The 21,572-nt window shown below is 40.0% G+C and overlaps 1 protein-coding gene across 3 annotated transcripts in view; it reads left to right on the top strand.

Moving 5' to 3' along the window:
- tmem8b (transmembrane protein 8B) overlaps positions 1 to 21,572 on the top strand; it is a 211,091-nt gene that overhangs the window by 32,591 nt on the left and 156,928 nt on the right. For all 3 annotated transcript variants that reach the window (XM_061981821.1, XM_061981823.1, XM_061981822.1), the window contains one exon: positions 1,484 to 1,691. In XM_061981821.1, coding sequence (XP_061837805.1) covers positions 1,484 to 1,691 — 208 coding nt within the window. The remainder of the gene's footprint in view (positions 1 to 1,483; positions 1,692 to 21,572) is intronic.

The following is a 21,572-nucleotide window of genomic DNA, read 5'->3' as shown; positions in this document are numbered from 1 at the left end:
CCACGCCAGGAAACCAGCCAAAAAAGAACAGAAAACGAAACGACATCATCTGGTACAACCCCCCATACAGCAAAAACGTCTCAACGAACATTGGACACAAATTCCTCAATCTGATCGACAAACACTTTCCCAAAGACAACAACCTAAGAAAAGTATTCAACAAGAACAACATTAAATTGAGCTACAGCTGCATGAACAATATACGACAAATCATCTCAAACCACAACAAAACAATTGCAAATGAGCCGTCGACCCCCAGTCAGAGCGACTCCAAAACCAACAAAGCATGTAACTGTCGAAAGAAACCTGATTGCCCCCTCAACGGGGGGTGCTTACAAACATCAGTTGTCTACCCATCCATCCATTTTCTACCGCTTATTCCCTTTGGGGTCGCGGGGGCAGTTGTTTACCAATCTAAGGTAATACGCAAGGACATTAACACCTCCGACACATATGTAGGATTAACCGAGGGTGAATTCAAAACCAGATGGAACAATCACAAGGCTTCTTTCAGGAACAAAAACCTGCGAAATACCACAGAACTCAGCAAACACATTTGGGACCTCAAAGACAATAATGTTGAATATTCAATAACATGGCAAATTCTTGCATCCAGCACACCTTACAATAGTGGTAATAAAAGATGCAACCTATGCTTGAAAGAGAAACTGTTTATTATTTACCGTCCAGACCTGTCATCCCTCAACAAGCGCAGCGAAATTGTAACAACATGCCGCTATAGACGGAAACACCTCCTAGGTAACACATGAGCCAATCACCACGCCCCTAGGCCAGCCTGTACCCACCCACTCTGTGCCCTATATAAACCATGGTATGCGAATGCTCCCATTAAAATCTCCTGACGATTGAGGGTACCCCCCCTCATGAAACAGGCCTGTAGAGATGAAATAGTCTTGTGATTTTTTTCCCACACATACATATATATATATGTATATATATATATATATATATATATATATATATATATATATATATATATATATATATATATATATATATATATGTGTGTGTGTGTATATATATGTGTTACTTAGCCAAAATGTGTTTATTGCGGTCATATCCGTATCCAAATAATCACGATAAAGGAGGGCCTGCCTGTCAGCTTTGTGGTATTATCGTCAACATTTCTACTTTTTCCCATCACAATACATCTGTTTGTTTTTTCATTCCACTTTTTATTTGTATTTATTTATTCCTTGAAGTAATATTTTTAGAATGTGCAGCGTTAATAATTAATATTAATAGTAATTATTTAGACACCACTGAAATAGATCCTGGAGTTTGTTATTGGCTTCTTAGCAGGTTTCTTGACGACTGATGTGTTCAATACGACTTAAATTTCTTTTTTTTAACAGAAGTTACTTCTTTAATCAGATCTGAGCAGGTTGTACCCAGTGTAGTAAACGAATATTAATTATGTAACAACCCATAAAAAACAACAAACTTTTCTTGTGATTGACAGATACTTCAGGTCTGGCGCTCCACCGGTAATTAACCCCCTGAACACTCACTTCCCTCGGGATACGGTCATCCCAGGATCCTTCGCCGTCAGTCTGACCTGGACCCTTCCGAAACGCAACACGGGGGCGTTCAATGTGACCAGCCCGCTCCCTGGGGACTGGTTCTTGGCTGCACATCTCCCCAAGGATGAAGGAAAGATCTCAGTCAAGGTAATTTGCCTGATAATAACAACATGTACGGAGAGGTTGTGGATGATGATGCTCAGCTCCCTGTAGGAGTGTTGTGCACACATATGCACCAAAGTGGTGCTCATGTCAGCAACTTTGTAAACAAAAATATATTATTAGTTCGAACTAAATCAGCTGTAGCTATAAAGGTATATTTTTGCCTTGATTTTGAGGTCACAATGGCAGATTTTGAAACATCTATTTTGCAAGAACATAGATGCTACTTTTTTTCAAGTGTAAAATTAAATTGAGCGAATATAAATGTAATTTTTGCTCAATTATTGTGACTGCAGGTTTGCTATTATCTATATTAACATGAAAAAAATTACCGTATTTTTCGGACTATAAGGCGCACTTAAAACCCTTAAATTTTCTCAAAAATCGACAGTGCGCCTTATAACCCGGTGCGCTTAATGTACAGAATAATTTTGGTTGTGCTTACCGACCTTGACGCTATTTTATTTGGTACATAGTGTAATGATAAGTGTGACCAGTAGATGGCAGTCACACATAAGAGATACGTGTAGACTGCAATATGATGACAGTCACACATAAGAGATATGTGTAGACTGCAATATGACTCAAATAAACAACACCAACATTTTATATGTTCCATTCAAAATATAGAACATTACACACGGCGTTCAAAAATCCATCAACATGTTTTAGTATGACTTTGGTAAGCTATGAAGCCGCACCGCTTGATGGATTGTACTGTGCTTCAACATAGGAGTATTATTATGGTGTGTGTATAAGGTAAGACATATTATCTGGCGTTTTGTTTTACAATATTATGCAAAACCAACTTTTCGTACCTGCTGGTCTGTATTTGGGATCTGCATAAGTCCTGAAAAATTGCGCGCGTCCATAGTCGATAAGCTTCTTCTTTTTCTCTATCTTCTTGTTATGGGACATTCATCCTCTGCTGTTGCCTTTTCTAATATAAAGTAGTGTAAAGTTCTTACTTATATCTAATAACTGGGATTTATATAGCGCTTTTCTAAGTACCCAAAGTCGCTTTACATGTAGAACCCATCAATCATTCACACCTGGTGGTGGTAAGCTACTTTCATAGCCACAGCTGCTCAACGGCCCCTCCGACCACCACCTATCATTCATCATTCAATTCACCGGTGTGAGTGGCACCGGGGGCGAAGGGTGAAGTGTCCCGCCCAAGCACACAACGGCAGCGATTTTTGGATGGTAAGAGGCGGGGAGCGAACCTGCAACCCTCAGGTTTCTGGCACGGTTGCTCTACCCACTACGCCATGCCGCCCACGTATATCTGTCAGTAAACTCGCCATGAAAGCACTAAAACATACCGGTCTAGTGAGTTTACATTATTCACCCAAGGAACTTTAGTTATTAGAGAGTTCCGGTTGGACGGTTTTTCACGGGACACATTTCCGGTGTTGTTGTTGCACTTGTGAGCCACGGATGAGGAGATGCTGCTCCGTTATTGATTGAAGTAAAGTCTGAATGTCAGTTAGCGCCATCTTTTGACACTTCTTCCACACCTGTCCTTGCACGCTACACCGCTGCAACAAAGATGACGGGGAGAAGACGTTGTCGAAGGTGAGCCACGTAAATAAGACCGCCCACAAAACGGCGCATCCTGAAGCGACTGTTAGAAAGCTGCTTGAAGATGATGTGTAAAACATCATCCATGCAACATTTTGACCAAAGAACCACCATTACATGTTATGTAGACCACAAGGAAGTGTTTTACATTTAGAAAAAAAAAAAAAAATATGACCCCTTTAATGCGCCTATTGTATGAAAATAGACCTGAATAGAGCCGCTCATTGGCAGTGCGCCTTATAATCCGGTGCGCCCTATGGTCCTACTGCTTTCTGCGCAGGCAGGCTGCTGTGCTCTCCTACGTCCTGTCTTCCTCTCACTCTTAACCTCTCCACTCTGCGGATTCAGCTTTTTTTCTTCTGTGCTCGCACAAGTTTTGACACAGCGTTCTGTTTGTGCCAAATGTACACTTTGATTGGCTGTTTTATTTTATGTATCACTTAAATTTAGTTTTATTCTCAAAACAGCATGTATGCGATTGCGAAATACTTTTTCCATGCTCAAATTCTGCCTTTGCAACCTCAAAATAAAGGCACAAATATAACTCTGTAAGTGCCTATTGGGACCCTCCCTTTAGGAGAGAAGAGTTCACCCAGGTGACGAGAATTGAAGATTAGCAATTTATTCTATACAAGAGTCGGTGCAAAAAAATAGCAGTACCAGCACTGGAGAAAGGACCGAGCAGTCTTTAAGGGGAACTGCACTATTTTGGAATTTTCACTATTGGTCACAATCATTATGAGGGACAAAAACACGCATGTCTTTTTTGAATTTTTTTTTAAAGATTTTGCAAATAATTTTAAAGATGTGGCTAATTGGAGTTACCATTGTAGCCTTCAAAGCCTTTTTAAACAACTGCAAAACTAGGGTTGTCCTGATACCAATACTGTGGTACCGGTACCAAACATACTTGCCAACCCTCCCGAATTTTCCGGGAGACTCCGGAATTTCAGTGCCTCTCCCGAAAATCTCCCGAGACAACCATTCTCCCGAATTTCTCCCGATTTCCAGCCCAACAACTACGTTTGTATATTGGGGGCGTGCCTTAAAGGCACTGCCTTTAGCGTCGTCTCTCACCTGAAAAGGAGACTATTATATATGTCTCCGTTATCCATAGGTTTATCTATAACCTATAAAGTAGGCAGGCAAGGAGCTATTTCCAGAGGTGTGGACTCGAGTCACATGACTTGGACTCGAGTCAGACTCTAGTCATGAATTTGATGACTTTAGACTCGACTTGACAAAATGTAAAGAGACTTGCAACTCGACTTGGACTTTAACATCAATGACTTGTGACTTCACTTGGGCTTTAGCCTTTTGACTTGACATGATTTGCTACATTCACCAAAACCCAACGATTAAAAAGTTATTTGGGAGCGCTCCATATCTTCCAAAGTGTACATGTGCGTGTCTGTCAGGGAGTGTGCGCTTTGTCAGTGTGTGTGTCTGTCAGGACAACAGTCAATCGAATTAGATCCATGTTGTTTTCGTCCCACGGCATTCATCCAATCAAATTGCAGAACAACCAACGAAGAAGAGCTCTCAAACAACGCGCTAGTGAGGAAAAATGACGCCAAAAATAGTTTCGTTCGGCTATTAAAACTACGACTCGGTCAACAAAAAACTAATTGCAAGAACTTCCAACTTCGTTCGACATTTAAAGTTGCAAACAGAACGGTAAGTTTTGAATGTAAGCTAACGTTTATTGGCTAAGTAACGTAACTTTTATTTGCTGTGTAGTTAAATCAGTGAGGCTGTAAACTCACTGCTAACGTTATAACCATAGACATCTTCTAAGGGTACGCAGCATCGAGCGCTACTGCCTACTGGCGCAGACGAGACGCGGGGCCGCCATCTTGGAGTGGTGATCCGCTCCACTCAGTGCAATTCATTTGGCAGGAGCAATGAACTGTCAGCGCATTTAATTCATCTTACCTCACTGAATACCACTCATTTTCACGCAGTTTTTTGTCATACGTGTAGCTATGATAAAGGACACATGTTTTGGCGTGTTTTATTATTCATAGTTTGCTTAACATTAATAGAATATTCTTATATGCTATAAGTGACCAGACGTCCGAGATCAAAACTGGGAATATAATCCCAGAGAAGGGGGAAAAAACGATCAGCTATTTTTAAGTTGAAGAAACAATATGATTAGGTTATATATACATGTGTATATTCTACATAAACAATGTATGAATACATTATATATATATATATATCTTAGGGACCTATAGACCGTAACAGAGAGTTTATTCTGTCTTGACACTTTGTATTGATATTTTGTATTACATTCTTCCCTTAAATGATCATATTTACAGTGATTGCTTTATATATATGTTTTATGTATGTCGCTTTGGATAAAAGCGTCTACCAAATACTTTAAAATAAACATATATAAACACCTGAAAGACTTTATATCAGCTAAAACCACCAATCTGTTTCACTGGATACAGAATAAAAGATTCAGAATAAAACTAAATTCTGTTTTACCCAACAATGTTAGTATTTGAATATTGTTACTTGAAGACTTATTCCTGGTTACAATGATACTGTTAAGAAAGTATTGTCTTATACTTTGCCTAAAATGAGAATGCATCATAATTTTGTTTTAGGTGGGGCTGAAAGTTTGTAAACCAAACCCCTATAGGGGCGTTATCCTCCCCCAAAAGATTTCTTTGTGATTTTCACATACAAATATTGAAGATCTTTGCTCCTTCTCAACTCTGTGGTAATATTCTTTTCACAAAATACAACCATCCATCCATCCATTTGCTACTGCTTATTCCCTTCGGGGTCACGGGGGGCGCTGGAGCCTATCTCAGCTACAATCGGGCAGAAGGCGGGGTACACTCTGGACAAGTCGCCACCTCATCGCAGGGCCAACACAGATAGACAGACAACATTCACACTCACATTCACACACTCGGGCCAATTTTAGTGTTGCCAATCAACCTATCCCCAGGTGCATGTCTTTGGAGGTGGGAGGAAGCCAGAGTACCCGGAAGGGAACCCACGCAGTCACAGGGAGAACATGCAAACTTCACACAGAAAGATCCCGAGCCCGGGATTGAACTCACGACTACTCAGGACCTTCGTTTTGTGAGGCAGATGCACTAACTCCTCTGCAACCAAAAGTACGTTAATGTTAAATCTTACCTGTGAAAAGTAATCCCCCGATTCCTATTTTCAACAGTCCGCTCATTTGAGCAGGAAAACGCTGAACACCAACCCGGCATCTTTGTTTTCTACCTGTCAACTGTCAGTTTAGGCTGCTCGCCGGCTCCTCATCACCACTTCAAGGTGGTGGCCAAATTGCTCGCGTCACAGCAGCCAATGCTGCATCTACTTATAAGATGTCTATGGTTAGAACGTCATTGCAAACATGGCAAAATGTTGCGTCCACTGCAGTTCGCTACCTTATTCATACTTTTTGTCAAGTGACTTTTTTTTAAGCAGGGTTGCATGGGTTACCTACACATAAAGTTACGTTAGTCAATGTATCACACACAGTAATGTAACGTTAGATGGCGGTCAGCAGCACCGCGTATTTTAGCCACCTACAAAAAGACAAACATAGTCAAATAAAGGTCAGTTAAAATGTATACTATATTAAGAATATGTGTACATATTGCATAGGGCCCTGACATCTAAAAAGTACAACTCTGTTCATTGTTATGTTCATGTATTTGTTATGTTTTTCATGTGTACGCACACATAAACACACATACAGTGTGAGATGAGATCAATGAGATAAGGTAAGAACAGGATAGAAACTGCTGTGGAACTAGTTACAATGCAATATGCCATGGAAATACAATGTTAACACTTTTGTGCAAATAAGTACAGTTGCACTTGTTTTTTCAAATGTGTTTCTTTTGTAAAGGAATGAGTTAAATGTTTAAATGACTGGTTAATAGTGCTATTATGAAGTGCAATGTCAGCACAATTTTTTTTCCCTGCAATTTCAAATGCACTTGTTTTAATAAATAAATACAGCGTTTTAAAAGCATACACAATCTGTGTAAATATATTAGTCTGTGGTTAAAAGGACTTGAAACTCAAAATGCAGGACTTGGGACTTGACTTGAGACTTTCCATACTTGACTTTAGACTTGACTTGGGACTTGCCTGTCTTGACTCAGGACTTGACTCGAGAGTTGAGGGCAAAGACTTGAGACTTACTTGTGACTTGCAAAACAATGACTTGGTCCCACCTGTGGCTATTTCTCAGCGTGTGTTTATTCCAGCCGGCACGTTAATACACTGACACACAACATCCGGATTCCCATCATGCATTGCTTCAAAACTATGGCAAATAGTAATGTCCAAAATTTCCAGCCGGACAAACAATATTGGGGGCGTGCCTTAAAGGCACTGCCTTTAGCGTCCTCTCACCTGAAAAGGAGACTGTTATATATGTCTCCGTTATCCATAGGTTTATCTATAACCCATAACACGGTGGCCCAATGAATATAGTCACTCATGAGCGGTCAGAGAAGCACAAAGCGGCGGCAACACAGTATTAAGGGCCACCTTGCAAGCAACATCCCGTTCTCATTTGCGGATGTTTTCAACAAATCCGGGAAGGATATGTTCCCGGATTCAGAGATCGCTCGCCAGTACTCAAATGGCAGAACAAAGGCTACTCAAATAGTGAAAGGTAAGTGTTATTTTTTTTTAAAGTGAGCAGCAAGTACAGTACAGCTAGTGGAACCACTGTGTTTTCATTACACTGTGTACTGTACTATATATACGTATATATATTTATATATAGCCATCCATCCATTTTCTACCGCTTATTCCCTTTTGGGGTCGCGGGGGGCGCTGGAGCCTATCTCAGCTACAATCGGGCGGAAGGCGGGGTACACCCTGGACAAGTCGCCACCTCATCGCAGGGCCAACACAGATAGACAGACAACATTCACACTCACATTCACACACTAGGGCCAATTTAGTGTTGCCAAACAACCTATCCCCAGGTGCATGTCTTTGGAAGTGGGAGGAAGCCGGAGTACCCGGAGGGAACCCACGCAGTCACGGGGAGGACATGCAAACTCCACACAGAAAGATCCCGAGCCCGGGATTGAACCCAAGACTACTCAGGACCTTCGTATATATATATATACACATATATATATATATATATATATATATATATATATATATATAAGAAATACTTTAATTTCAGTGAATTCTAGCTATAAATATACTCCTCCTCCTTAACCCCGCCCCCAGTAAGAAAGATTTTGTGACGATAAAAATATATAGATGTAATTATAGAAGTATCAACTAGATACATCTTTTGTTAGCGGTGATGCCAGTGAACTATTGTATCCTCCTAGGGTGTGTAGTGAAGCATGTTTAGCTATTCCTCGTCCTGCAGTGATAATGGTCCTTGTAAGAAACGTACCGTATTTTCCGCACTATAAGGCGCACCTAAAAACCACAAATTTTCTCAAAAGCTAACAGTGCGCCTTATAACCCGGTGCGCTTTATTACGATTAATTTTCATAAAGTTTCGATCTCGCAACTTCGGTAAACAGCCGCCATCTTTTTTCCCGGTAGAACAGGAAGCGCTTCTTCTTCTACGCAAGCAACCGCCAAGGAAAGCACCCGCCCCCATAGAACAGGAAGCGCTTCACCCGCCCCCGGAAGAAGAAGAAAAAACGCGCGGATATCACCGTACGTTTCATTTCCTGTTTACATCTGTAAAGACCACAAAATGGCTCCTACTAAACGATCCGGTTCATAAAAAGACGCAATCTCTCCATCCGCACACGGATTACTACCGTATTTCACAGCAACTGAACCGCACTGTGGAACGGGAGCACGTACGGTGAATATTCGCTCCACAGGGAATGAGAAGTCATCCTTCACTGTGGTTCTAGCTTGCCATGCTAACTTCCACTCATGGTGATATTCAAAAGGAAGACCTTGCCAAAAGAGACCTTTCCAGCCGGCGTCATCATAAAAGCTAACTCGAAGGGATGGATGGATGAAGAAAAGATGAGCGAGTGGTTAAGGGAAGTTTACGCGAAGAGGCCGGGTGGCTTTTTTCACACAGCTCCGAAGGCGAACACACCTTCACTAAGACGGGCAGACAGCCTCGGACGACATACGCCAACATTTGCCAGTGGATCGTAAATGCTTGGGCAGATATTTCGGTCACAACTGTGGTCCGAGCTTTCCGGAAGGCAGGATTCACAGAACAACAGCGACACTGACTCCCGATGACTTCTACGAGACGGAACCGGCCATTTTGGATACCACGCTTGCGCAACTTTTCAATTCGGACACCGAAGACGAAGAATTCGAAGGATTTACGAATGAAGAATAACTTCAGAAGGTGAGCGCTATGTTTATTTTGTGTGTTGTGACATTAACGTTCGAGCAACATTATGTTACTATTGCTCTACACCATTTTGAATTTTACTATGTTTGTGATTGCACATTTGCGTACATTTTGGGACAGAGTTGTTAGAACGCTGGTTTTCAATATATTATTAAAGTTTGACTGAACTATCTGACTGTTTTTTTGACATTCACTTTAGCGCAGCGTTTTTTTGACATTCACTTTAGCGCAGCGTAGGCGCGGCTTATAGTCCGGGGCGGCTTATTGGTGGACAAAATTATGAAATATGTAATTCATAGAAGGTGCGGCTAATAATCCGGTGCGCCTTATAGTGCGGAAAATACGGTACTTTATTTATGGCCATGGAGGCCAGGATTAGTGATTTAGAAGTAGCTAAGACACTGCTGACTGCGGATGCATGTTAGCTGATAGCTAGCTAGCCATGTTTTAAAGCACTTCTTCCTATGGGCATTGTTAGTTTTTAAGACCAAAATGCGTCCATTCTCCCTTTTCTGTCTACACACTGTGTCTGCTTGTAAATATTCCGTGTGTGTGCACTGCCGAACATGGTCCTCTGCTCGAAAAACCAGCAATGTCATGACGTGACGACGCGCCGCCATGCCCGTTAAAAAAAAGAAAAAGAAAAAAAATGAGGAACCGGTACTTTTTAGTATAGTACCGTTTTTGATTCATTAGTACTGCGATACTATACTATGGCTTCCAAACAACTTCTGTCCACACAAATATATTGTTTGGAATATTCAATATATTTCACATAGAAACATACATCCTTTTTTTTCCTCAAAAAAGACTCCTTATGTCGTATTATTCATATACTTTTCAAATGTTCTTGTAGTCAGACAACCTTTTCAGTATATTAGAGGGGATCTTTACCTGACCTGTTTGGACTGTCATCTCCAGTCTTCTTCAGAAGGGACACCTGACTGCTGTGATGTGTTGCCTATCAGCTCTTCTTATAGGCCTGGACAACCAGGCAGACTACTTGATGGTCAATGGGGGAGGAGCTAATAGGCAACACATCACAGTGGTCAGGTGACCCTTTTGAAGAAGACTGCAAATGACAGTCGAAACATCCATCCATCCATTTTCTACTTCTTGTCCCTTTCGAGGTCGTGGGGGGTGCTGGAACCTATCCAATATCAGGTAAAAATTCAATTTAATATACTGAAAATATTGTCTGACTACAAGAACATTTATAAAGAAAACTAATATATCCTCTTTTTTTGACAGAAATGGACTTTCAATCAAACATAATCATTTGTTGAAAAATATATTATTGACATGAATCCTATTGATTATAAAATATTGATAAATGGCATTTCAGTCCAGCTTCTTCAGCTCTTAAAAGTCTTCTCTACGGGATGAACAGATGGAGTAAGTTTCTCCAAGCTTAATGATTGCTAAAATAAACATATTAGTTAATAAATGTAACAATAACACAAGGAACACAATTATTTCTGATATAACTTGTCCACCAAAAAGGGTTGTGTCCCAGAGAAACTTCTTACCTCATATTCATTTTTGAAAAAAATTGGACTAAACATAACACATTTCTTATCCCAGATAAAGTTACAATCATGTCACAAATGTTACCTTGTAAATCTCTTCTGCCTAAATTCATCCAGGCTGTTTCTTTAGAATGCTCTTTTTTTGTCCCATTGAAAAAGAGTCAATTAACCATGAATGTCCAATCTCACAAATATTCTGGACTGAACTTTCTGTTGTACTGTTTAGTACTTACAATATACTGTTTAGTACAAACTTACAATATACTGTTTGAGTTCAAAGAAAGGGCAGCACGGTGGAAGAGGGGTTAGTGCGTCTGCCTCACAATACAAAGGTCCTGAGTAGTCCTGAGTTCAATCCCGGGCTCTGGATCTTTCTGTGTGGAGTTTGCATGTTTTCCCCGTGACTGCGTGGGTTCCCTCCGGGTACTTTGGCTTCCTCCCACCTCCAAAGACATGCACCTGGGGATAGGTTGATTGGCAACACTAAATTGGCCCTAGTGTGTGAATGTGAGTGTGAATGTTGTCCGTCTATCTGTGTTGGCCCTGCAATGAGGTGGCGACTTGTCCAGGGTGTACTTCGCCTTCCGCCCGATTGTAGCTGAGATAGGCTCCAGTGCCCCCGCGACCCCGAAGGTAATAAGTGGTAGAAAATGGATGGATGGATGCAGTTCAAAGAAAGGGTTCTGTTCTTACAAGGTAAATGTCATAAAAACTTGAGTAAGATGTCAAACTGATGTGTCTACTAGGAGTATTACATATTCCATCCATCCATTTTCTACCGCTTGTCCCGTTCGGGGTCTTATTCATAAATACAATGTTATGTAAGCGGTAGAAAATGGATGGATGGATGGATTTTATTATCCATCCATCCATTTCCTACTGCTTGTCCCTCTCAGGGACATTATAAAAAACATTACATCAAAGAAAAAACAATATGTAGTGTGTAAAATGATGCTTTTATTTGATTTTTGTTTTATACTTTTAACTGTTATTCCTTACGTTTCTTGTTTTTTGTTAGTGTTGTTTAAATATATTGTTTAATGATTGAAAATTATGACAAAAATAATTTGTAAATACTTAATTTGAAAATGTTTAGTATCGAATATCTTTGTTATGGAAATAGCTTTAAAGAAAAATGCACCATTCTAGTCATTGCTGTTCAATGGCCTTTTGTTTTCCTCCAAACAGTGAAGTACATATCCTTTTGCAAAGTTTGCAGCACACTAAACCATTGATAGCAGAAAACACAATCTGTCCACGCATGCGCATAGACTACATCACTTCTGGAACTTTAACATTTTTCTGTGTTATTTTAATGTTTTGTATAAAACTATAGCTTACCAAGGAGTAAAAGGGAACAATAATATAAAAATTAACAGAATGTACATTTTAAAAAAGGGAGTATTATCGCCACATTTTCAACCACTTTTACTTTTCTGTCATCGCAATAAATGACACACGGGGGCACCACTAACTCATCGCATACATCTTTTTAAATACATTTTAACAAAAATCTATCTGTGGTGTAACAAAAACTAGACTTTTAAATGATCAGTATTGTGAATTGATGTGTTTAATGTAATAGTAAAAAATATTTATTTGCTATTTAAGGCTGCTGTACGGTTCCAAAATAAATACTGTATTCTTAAGTAACATTTGTTTTGTATGTAATATTTTATATGTTATTGTTATTCAAATAATGATTACAAAAGCCAAAACCATGATAAATGGTATGACGGGCATGATCATAATTGCGTGAAACAATTTGACGGAAGTGACGTTGTCTTCGTGCACGCATGGACTGATCGTGTATTCCGGTAACGATGGAATATGGTAACAAGCACTTCTTGCTTCATTCACAACGTATGTTCATATGATATTCTTCATTTTTAAGATTTAAGCTTTATTTTTTGAAGTGAGAGGCAATGAAGAGGATGTTTTCTGTTTTTTTACTAGTGTTCTGCACTGCATTGAGAGGCTGCAAAAAGAGGACTCGGATAACTTAATTTATCGAGAGCTTAATGAGCACACTCAAACTGTATCTGCATTTCTTGGTGTGTGTGATGATGTGGATGTCCGGAACCTTCTAGGATCATTGTATAAATGTTTTCGCAATGTGCTGCATGAACATGAGGCCAAACAGCGAGCCAAATTTGGCACCTCCAACACCCTTGACTGGCCTCCCAGGGCGGCCCAGATCCAGTACAGCCACTGAACACATTTCTCACTGTGTCCATCGCTATATCATGACAAATAATTGCATCATGCTTTTAAATTAGTCAAAGAACACAATCCAGAGGTTGTTTATTCCGTCCTTGTTGAAATGGTCATGCAGCTGTGTGGTGACACTGAAATAAGAATGTAACAATCAGATCACATGAAAACAGCTAAGACAATATAAGTCATACAGGAAAATGCATTTTTAGACAATATGATTTGCCTGAGCGGCTAGAAGACATCAAAAAATGAATTAGAAATGTCAGATTTAAAATAATAATAAAAAGAAAAATTCTTGCGGGCCGGATTTTGGACGTTGGCGGGCCGTAACCGGCCCACGGGCCGTAGTTTGGGCACCCCTTATCTAGTCGATAGAAAAGGGCTAAATAAATGTAATCCATTATTATTAGTATTTGATAAGCTACTGACGTACCACGACGTGACTCACATTTCAACATGTTACCATAGCAACAATGCTGCAAACATTACTAGCTGATTTGACTGTGTACTTTTGTCCGCTTCCGCCGAGACAAACGCCAAGTTTGCAATAGATGTTAGACTCTTAGGAGCCGCGAAAACACTAGTTGCTAACTTGTTTGTAGTGGAGGCACACTAAGGCTAACTCGTTAGCTGACTACGATGCCATGTTGCCTTACATTTCGTGGGATTCAACAATAATTTAGAAATAAATAATGTCTAATTACCTTTTCGGCCTCTTGCCCCGATGTCCATGAGCTGAAACGTTGCACTTGATAATGCTGCGGCGCACACTCGCAATGGAACGATTGCTCCAGGCTGCTTGGCTGTCGGGAAGAGAAGGTGGCCGCTCAGATGTCGCATCCTACAGGCGCAACCCACGGCTGCAACCCGACCGTTGTTGCATTGAAAGTGTTCTTATATTCTCCGCTGATGCCCTCAAATTATGAAGTGGAGCTCCCGCCTCGGTTAAGCTACTTGTCGGCAGTCAGGCAGACATTTTGTTCTCAAACAACTTGGCTTTAAAAAAAAAAAAAAAAAAAAACTTGTCTGAAAATGGGCGGGGATTATTGGTGACCGGAACCGGAATGCAATGTCTCTCATACACACTGGTAAGATGCTCTTATACACACTGGTGAGATGCTCTTATACACACTGGTAAGATGCTCTTACACACACTGGTAAGATGCGCTCATACACACTGGTAAGATGCGCTCATACACATAACTGAAATCCTTGCACACATACTACTGAAATTGTTGTCTCTCACACGCACGTGTAAAAAGCTTACACACACACAGGTGAAATTCGTTTATACATACTAGTGAAAAATAATTCCAGGTGTGTGTGTAAGAGAAAAACATTTCTGTAGTGTTTATGAGAGTGTTTCAGTAGGGTGTGTGAGAGAAAAAATGTTTAGTTGTTTATGTGAGAGCATTTCAGTAGTGTGTATAAGAGTGTTTCAGTAGGGTGTGTGAGAGAAAAACAATTTAGTTGTTTATGTGAGAGCATTTCAGTAGTGTGTATAAGAGTGCTTCAGTAGTGTGTATAAGAGGGTTTCAGTAGTGTGTGTGTGAGAAAAACATTTTAGTTTATGTTAGAGCATTTCAGTTGTTTATGTGAGAGCATTTCATTAGTGTATGTAAGAGTGTTTCAGTAGTGTGTATAAGAGTGTTTCAGTAGGGTGTGTGAGAGAAAAACATTTTAGTTGTTTATGTGAGAGCATTTCAGTTGTTTATGAGAGTATTTCAGTAGTGTGTATAAGAGTGTTTCAGTAGTGTGTATAAGAGTGTTTCAGTAGTGTGTGTGTGAGAAAAAGATTTCAGTTGTTTATGTGAGAGCATTTCAGTAGTGTGTATAAGCGTGTTTCAGTAGTGTGTGTGTGAGAAAAATATTTCAGTTGTTTAAGTGAGAGCATTTCAGTGGTGTTTATAAGAGTGTTTCAGTAGTGTGTATAAGAGTGTTTCAGTAGGGTGCGTGAGAGAAAAACATTTTAGTTGTTTATGTGAGAGCATTTCAGTAGTGTATGTAAGAGTGTTTCAGTAGTGGGTATAAGAGTTTCAGTAGTGTGTGTGGGAGAAAAAGATTTCAGTTGTTTATCTGAGAGCATTTCAGTAGTGTGTATACGAGTGTTTCAGTAGTGTGTATAAGAGTGTGTGTGACAGTCCTTCACTGTCATGAGGGTTCTCAGGACCACTCAGGGAAGACATGTTGCGAGCAGGTTTGACTTCTTTATTATTTCAATAAACCTTGTCTTCAGGTCGCGTCACTTTTCAGCCCCCTCCTCTTCCTCTGCTCGCTCTCCGGTCCGCTCCAACTTTTCAGCCGGCCGCGTTTTTGTCTGTGTCTTGCTCTCGTTCGCTCTCGCTCCTCATGCACTTTTGGCTCTCCACCTCCTTCTACCCCGTCGTTCTCGGCTGCTGCCTTCTTAAACACTGAGAGGGGATCAGCTGATTGTGACCAGGTGCGCGATCCCCGCACCTGGTCACCATTGCCACGTCACTCTCGGCGGCTTCGGCGCAGCACGCCTCGCCGTCCGTCCTTCGGCCCCGCCTCCCCACAGTCCTCCATCGCCGGACGCAAGCCGGGCTTCCGACCGGCTAAGCCTACTACACCCCTCCCCCCACCCCCTTTTTTGAGGGAGCGGGAAGTGAGGACGACCAGGTTCTCCTGTTGCCCCGGTTTTCTCCTCCTCTGTGTCCTTTTCTTCTTCCTTGTCCCTTTCTTCTTCTGTGTTCTTTTCTCCTTCTTCTGTATCCTTTTCTTCTCCTGTACCTTGTTTGCCTTTGTCTTTTTCTTTGTCTTCTTCTTTGTCTTTTCCTTTGTCTTTTCCTTCATCTTCTTTGTCTTTTTCTTTTTCTTTTACTTCTTCTTCTTTGTCTTTTTCTTTGTATTGTTGTTGTTCTTCTTCTTCGTCTTTTTCTTTGCCTTATTCTTGTTGTTGTTCTTCTTGTTGAGCACATGAGTGGTTTCCCTCCTGTGCTTCTTCTTCTTCCACCACTTCCTTTTCTTTTGTGGGGGGGCCATTATGGCCCCTCATATATTTTAGGCATGTGCTTACTAACAACAAAGATGACTAATTCCTTCATAAATTTTAATTTATTCTGTAACTGTGCTGCTCAATCAGCTGTTACAAAAAATTCAATAATTATAAAACAATTTCCATTAAAAATAAAGGAAAGGCAAAGTGCTAAAAAACAAACAATTAACCAGTTAAAATAGCAGCAATGAAAACAAACAACAAAACACAAAATCTAACTTCCTCCAAAAGAAAAGCATTTTGTGATGTTTAAAAAGCTCCACACTGGTATATTGATTACCGTATTTTCCGCACTATAAGGCGCACCTAAAAACCACAAATTTTCTCAAAAGCTGACAGTGCGCCTTATAACCCGGTGCGCTCTATATATGGATAAATATTAAGATTCATTTTCATAAAGTTTCGGTCTCGCAACTTCGGTAAACAGCCGCCATCTTTTTTCCCCGTAGAAGAAGCGTGCGGTGCATGCTGGGATATGTGACGTTTCATTTCCATTTGTGTGTTTATGTAAAGACCCCAAAATGGCTCCTATTAAGTGTGTTGTCTGTCTAATTATAAATAATGCAGACGAGGCGTGTTAACTGAGTTCTCAACGTTTACTCACAGCGTGCTCATAACCACATTCTAACTGCCAGCACATACAACAACGCTTCTCAGGGCTACCGCGCATGCTCGTTACTATCGTTGCATGCTGGGTAGTGTAGTTGTTATATTTGCTAGCTCATAACATCACATTAAGAGACACGCTTACGCGCTTAATTCAATACTCGCCGTCATTCCGGGTGGATTGACAAAAGACCTCCAGCCGCTAGATATTGGTGTCAACAGGGCATTCGAAGCTAGACTGCTAACTGCGTGGGAACAGTGGATGACAGAAGGCGAACACACGTGACGTTCACCAAGACAGGGAGGCAGGGAGACAGCGCCAGACGACATTTTGGATCCCACATTCGCCCAACTTTTCAATTCGGACAACGAAGGAGAATAATTTGAGGGATTTATGAATGAAGAATAACTTCAGAAAGTGAGCGTTATGTTTATTTTGTGTGTTGTGACATTAACGTTCGAGCAACATTATGTTGCTATTGCTCTGCACTATTTTGAATTTTACTATGTTTGTGATTGCACATTTGCGTACATTTTGGGAGTGAACAGAGTTGTTAGAACGCTGGTTTTTAATATATTATTAAAGTTTGACTGACCTATCTGACTGTTTTTTTTGACATTCCTTTAGCGCAGTTAGATGCGGCTTACAACACCGGGCGGCTTATAGGTGGACAAAGTTTTGAAATATGCCGTTCATTGAAGGCGCGGCTTTTAACCCAGGGCGCCTATGGTGCGGAAAATACGGTAACTCTTGGCAATTTTCGCACTCTTATAGACTCAAATGTGTTGAGTTCTATCTTTGATTAATTAATAAAATGTTGGCTATTTAATAGATTGTATGTTTAATCATATTATACATCCGCATGCACGCGCGCGTTTCGCTTTTGTTAAAGTTATTAGTTGTCATGATCTGTGGTCTAGATCAGTGGTCCCCAACCTTTTTGTAGCTGCGGACCGGTCAACGCTTGAAAATGTTTTAATAAAGAAATACAATCATGTGTGCTTACGGACTGTATCCCTGCAGACTGTAATGATGTACATTGATATATAGTGTATATATTGTGTTTTTATGTTGATTTAATTAAAAAAAAAAATATATATATATTTTTTTTTTTCTTTTTTTTTTTTTTCTTGTGCGGCCCGGTGGTTGGGGACCACTGGTCTAGATCATGTTTTGTTTGGTTATGTTCTGTTCGGTTTAAGACTACAATAGTTCCTGTTTGCGCTCCCTTGTTTGGTCACCATGGCAACTCATTGTTTTCACATGACTCATTTGACACACGCACCTGGCTCTAATCATGACATTATTATTTAAGTCTGTTTTTTTCAGTTAGTCGGGCTGGCGACATTGATGTTCATTTCTGCTCTGTTCGTGCTGGTTTTCATGCCATAGTTTCATGCTCATATTTTTGCGATTGCTCTTTTTATGCTTCATGCCATGCCATGTAAGTTTTGTTTTTTCAAGCCACAGTTTAGTGAGTTTTTTACTTTCATGTTTCATGTCCTAAGTTTTTTGCCTTAGCTTTCGCGTGCATTAGGTACGCTCGCCTTCGGGTTGTTTTCTGTTTTTGTTTGTATCCCTGTGCAGTACTTTGAGTTTGAATAATTAAATCATGTTTTTACCTGCAAGCCTTGTCCGGTCAAGTCCGTTTGCAAAACAATCCTCGCAGTAAACTGCGTAATAATCCACGTCCTGATATTACTCATAAGCATTTGTTAAAGAAATCCAACAAAGCACAGATTCACTTTAAGAGACTGTTCAAACTACAAAGGTTCACAAAGTACACAAAAGAACAATTATGATAAATATCTTAAACCTTTTTTTTTGTTTTTGAGATAAATATTATTTATATATTTAATATTTACTTACTATGGTATATTATTTATTTATTATGTATTTATTCACTGTTCTGTTACAGAAATGGGATACAATTGCTAAGGTATAAAAAGGGGTAGGATTAAATAAACTCAGCTTCTTCCTACTCCTTTTCGGATGTGCTGTAATGAAACAACTGGAAATATGTGATGCATGATATTGTATCATATGCATGTTCCAAATAAACTGAAACTGAATTGAACTCAATTTACAACCATATGAAAGCATGTGTTAATCACAAATAGTATTATTTATTTAACACAAAAAACTTGGGCTTAATTTAGACTGATTAGAAAAAATAAGTACCAGCCAAATATATTGTTTAAGAAAGGACACGTAAATAAATGACAAAAAATTTAATTTACATACAATCAAGATGATGTGTTACTACGCTGAAAAAGGAGTTCCTCAGTGTTGGCTCTAACAAAAACAATGTCGCTACAGTTTGGTTATACAGGTTACGAAACATGAATATGAAATATTTTTGTGATTTAGACATAGAATGGATTTCTCCCATTAGCTGCATTGCTAGCCACCGAGTAATAGCCCATTATTACTCTTAAGCATTGTAAACGATAGGCAAAATTCCCAAAAAAGTGCAGTTAAATCTCTAATATGGTCGCTCTCCAGACATGCTTTTGTCCTTCTCGGCTGCACCGCCTTGTTGGAGAATGAAACTGAAAGTCAACCGGTACGTCTTCCTCTTGAACCTAAATGTGATACAATGTGTGTGCGTCTGCAGAGACAGAAAACGCCGGGTGCATTTAATGTGTTCATCTCCTTCGATCGGAACCATTTTGCTCAAAAGGAGGGAAATATTCCCTTAACATGACTCAGTCACAGCTGGTGGTTACTAATATGAATGTGAAAGCTCATCTGCTGTAATATGACTATAAACAGCCCAAGACGTGACCTTACTAATCATAGCTACAAAACACGGCAGCAGGTAGCCACCATGACACCAAAGACACATTTTCATAAATAACCCAATAAGATGTTGTCACAGCAGCACAGATGGCAGATTTGGGTTGATGATCATTCATTTGGGATATCAGAAGCTCATTATGATGGCGTGTGTATATTGTGAGGAAGTGTCATGTGTTGCTGCTACACTCCTCCCAATCACAGCCACGTCTCTCCTAAAATAGTTCCACGCATGACTGCTTTTATGATTAGCTGTCGTCGCTTTAATCACATTGATCAAGCGCTGGTGCGCGTAACACATGGCCAGGGGGCGGGGCAATCTAACGTGGTTATTATTTCTCATCACGCGCGACAGTCTATTATGTGCGATGCTTTGTTTGTGCTACCACACACCGGCTGACCTTATGACTCAAACACCACCTCCAGAAAGACAAACTGTCGCTTGCAGTGTGTTACCAAACATTAGCTATTAGCACATGGACACACTTATTTAGATTAAAAACCTAACCTGAATAACAATTTCATTCGGATCGAGATGGGTGGTTTATGCCGAAAGTCATTCGGATTGTATTGCACGAAAACACATAATCCAAAAATCGGATTAGAATAATCCTTACCGCGTATGTCTTTGATGTCAGCTATACAGAACAGCTCCATTTCAAAAAGAGATGTAAAACAAAAGTAGTGAACAGAAGGAAAAAATTATAAATAAATGTCGGACAAGCAGAAATGTACAAAGCCATGTTAACAGTGGAAGTTCAGTGTTTTCCACAGGACAGGCATCTATTTGTGGTGGTGTGGTTGGGGGGCGGGGGGTGGCGGCGGCAGCTGCGATGACCAAGAAGAACGCGGAGTTGGAATATAATTACAACATTTTATGTACATATTTATATACAGATTTGAACAATTAGTGATTCACTGAAATATATTTATTAATTGTGGTTCTTACAAAAAATATATCTTATAAAATATAAAAGCTAAAATGTCTCTTAAAGCTCTGCCCCTTTAATTAGTGAATACTAAATAATTTAACTTTAGCCTACTACTACAACCATATTATTTACCAGCAACATGAAGTGAAACAGAGGCAGAGGTGTCCTGCCACAGTCAGTCAACCTCCTCCTCCTCCTCCTCCTGCTGCTGCTGCTGAACTGGTCGCACCTGTGGTCCGGACTGTAGGCCTACCTCCTCTCCAAGTCGAGCCCTTTTCGGCCGTTGGAAATATTTTTCTATACTCATCTGTGTGAAGGAGTGAACATCCAACATTAGAATTTATTACTAACGAGCAGAACCGCTCTATGTACAGTGCCGTCTAACCTTAAGCGGCAGCAGCTCAACACATGCAGGGTTCAACGTTAAGGTTTTGTTCTACTTGCCTGACTTCTCAAATCTACTTGCCCCAATATTTTTACTTGTCCTGCCTAGGTTTTTTTCTGGCTGTGTAGTGCTCATGGCGTATATCTTACTAAAATTCTTCCCGTTGACTATTTACAACACTACACAGTATTTATTATTATTATTATTATTATTATTATTATCTATAATTACATTTAAATGGCATTGCATACATGTAAAATTAAATGCTATTTCACATTATTTGACCAGTAGCAGTTACACTCATCTGAACAGGTCAGCCACCTGTTTAAAGCCCGATCACAGTTGAAATCTTGAAATGAAGGGCCTTTAATGGCCAAAACATTAACCTGGACAACATTTTAACAGCTGGTTGGCTCAGATTTTATTATTTTCATTGCAT

This window comes from Nerophis lumbriciformis, linkage group LG24 (assembly GCF_033978685.3).
Source record: "Nerophis lumbriciformis linkage group LG24, RoL_Nlum_v2.1, whole genome shotgun sequence".
NCBI classification, from domain to species: domain Eukaryota; kingdom Metazoa; phylum Chordata; class Actinopteri; order Syngnathiformes; family Syngnathidae; genus Nerophis; species Nerophis lumbriciformis.
This window is presented reverse-complemented; position numbering and strand designations above follow the sequence as displayed.